This window comes from Nannospalax galili, unplaced genomic scaffold (genome assembly GCF_000622305.1).
Source record: "Nannospalax galili isolate Female #2095 unplaced genomic scaffold, S.galili_v1.0 scaffold1355, whole genome shotgun sequence".
Classification (NCBI taxonomy): domain Eukaryota; kingdom Metazoa; phylum Chordata; class Mammalia; order Rodentia; family Spalacidae; genus Nannospalax; species Nannospalax galili.
The window spans coordinates 105,154-106,604 of NW_008336026.1; the positions used below are offsets into that span (position 1 = coordinate 105,154).

Genomic DNA, 1,451 nt, shown 5'->3' on the forward strand with positions numbered 1-1,451 from the left:
GCTCAGAGATCCACCTGTCTCTGCCTCCCGAGTGCTGGGATTAAAGGTGTGTGTCACGACGCCCAGCTAATTTCATGTCTTACAGGGTTTATACTGAGTACAATATTGTATAACTGTATTCATTCAACTGTAAACCTAAAAATTACAGCCAATTTTGAAAAAGATGCATCTTAGCTCTGGAAATTGTTATTGAATATGTCAATGCTGTTGTAATGAAATACTTTTTCTAATTATGTGGTTATTAAATAAATAATCAAAAAAAGAGAAAAAAGATCATAATAGCTAAATCACCGTGTTGGGGGACACCGCTGCTAAAGTTGCAGTCCACCATGTCCGCATAGCTTAGGGATCTTGGTGCTATATGGAGGACTCTTTCTCAGTGGGGGCTTCCTGTATGACCTTATCTGGAAAGTGCCTCCAAGCACAGATGCCTGGCCTTATTTGGATCATGACCTTTGGCACAGTTACCTGCAAAAAAACTGCCCCCATGTTTTTTCTATATGGTAGTTAGGCCTTGCCCTATAGCCAGATGATGGGATCCCCCTACCACATGTAAATAAAGCATACTATGAACACCTATCAGCTGAAGATTTGGCTGCCGCCTCCACCCTATATTTTTCCCTGACCCCCACTGAATAAATGAGTTATATCACTGAAAAGAAAAACAAGAAAAATAAAGAAAGCTCCAAGTAAAAAAAGCACGTGGTCCTTATCACGATTCATCTCCTCTAAAGTTATCATGCAAAGCAACGAAAGTAGCACTTACAGAAAATGACATTTCCCTAAACGGAATTTCTGTGACAGTCATTGAATGAAATCTGAAATGTCACAAAATTTTACTTAATGTGTCAGGATTCACCAAACATATTTTGAGATAGTTTTTACAAGACTTTGTTAAGAGCAGCTCCACAGGGAGGACATGTATCCGGAAGGGTGAGTAAGGGAGAGTGCTAGGTTCTGTGCCGTGCTAACCTCTGTGCCATGCTAACCTCTGTGCTGTGCTAAGCTCTGTGCCATGCTAGGCTCTATGCTGTGCTAACCTCTGTGCGGTGCTAACCTCTGTGCCATGCTAAGCTCTGTGCTGTGCTAAGCTCTGTGCTGTGCTAACCTCTGCCTTGCGCCATCGTTCGTACAGGGCTGTGCAGCGTACAGGGCTGTGCAGAAGATGATTTCCTGTCAAGTCAGAATATACTGGAGACAACAGCTCAGGCATTTGCCAGTTCCTGGGAAATGATGTCCCGTCCTAAAGGAAGCCCCTCTTCATGTGTCAGCATTGAAACAGGTAACGGTGGCAAGAATCAAACTCTCTAGTTAAACATGTGGAACTAGGAATTATGGACTTATGTTTATAGTACAATATGCATATCAGATAACCCTGGCTCTAGATAGTACTTGTTGTGCTGGCCCAAAGGTAGAAGAAATAGAGAATAATCCTTGCAACTGAGTATATG

The 1,451-nt window shown here is 42.3% G+C and overlaps 1 protein-coding gene across 1 annotated transcript in view; it reads left to right on the forward strand.

Annotated features, from left to right (window-relative positions):
- Nucleotides 1-1,451, forward strand: part of Muc19 (mucin 19, oligomeric) — a gene marked incomplete at its 3' end in the record, with an annotated part of 63,660 nt that overhangs the window by 44,668 nt on the left and 17,541 nt on the right. Inside the window, 1 exon segment of the mRNA XM_029562376.1 lies at nt 1,136-1,282. Within this exon segment, the coding sequence (XP_029418236.1) occupies nt 1,136-1,282 (147 nt within the window).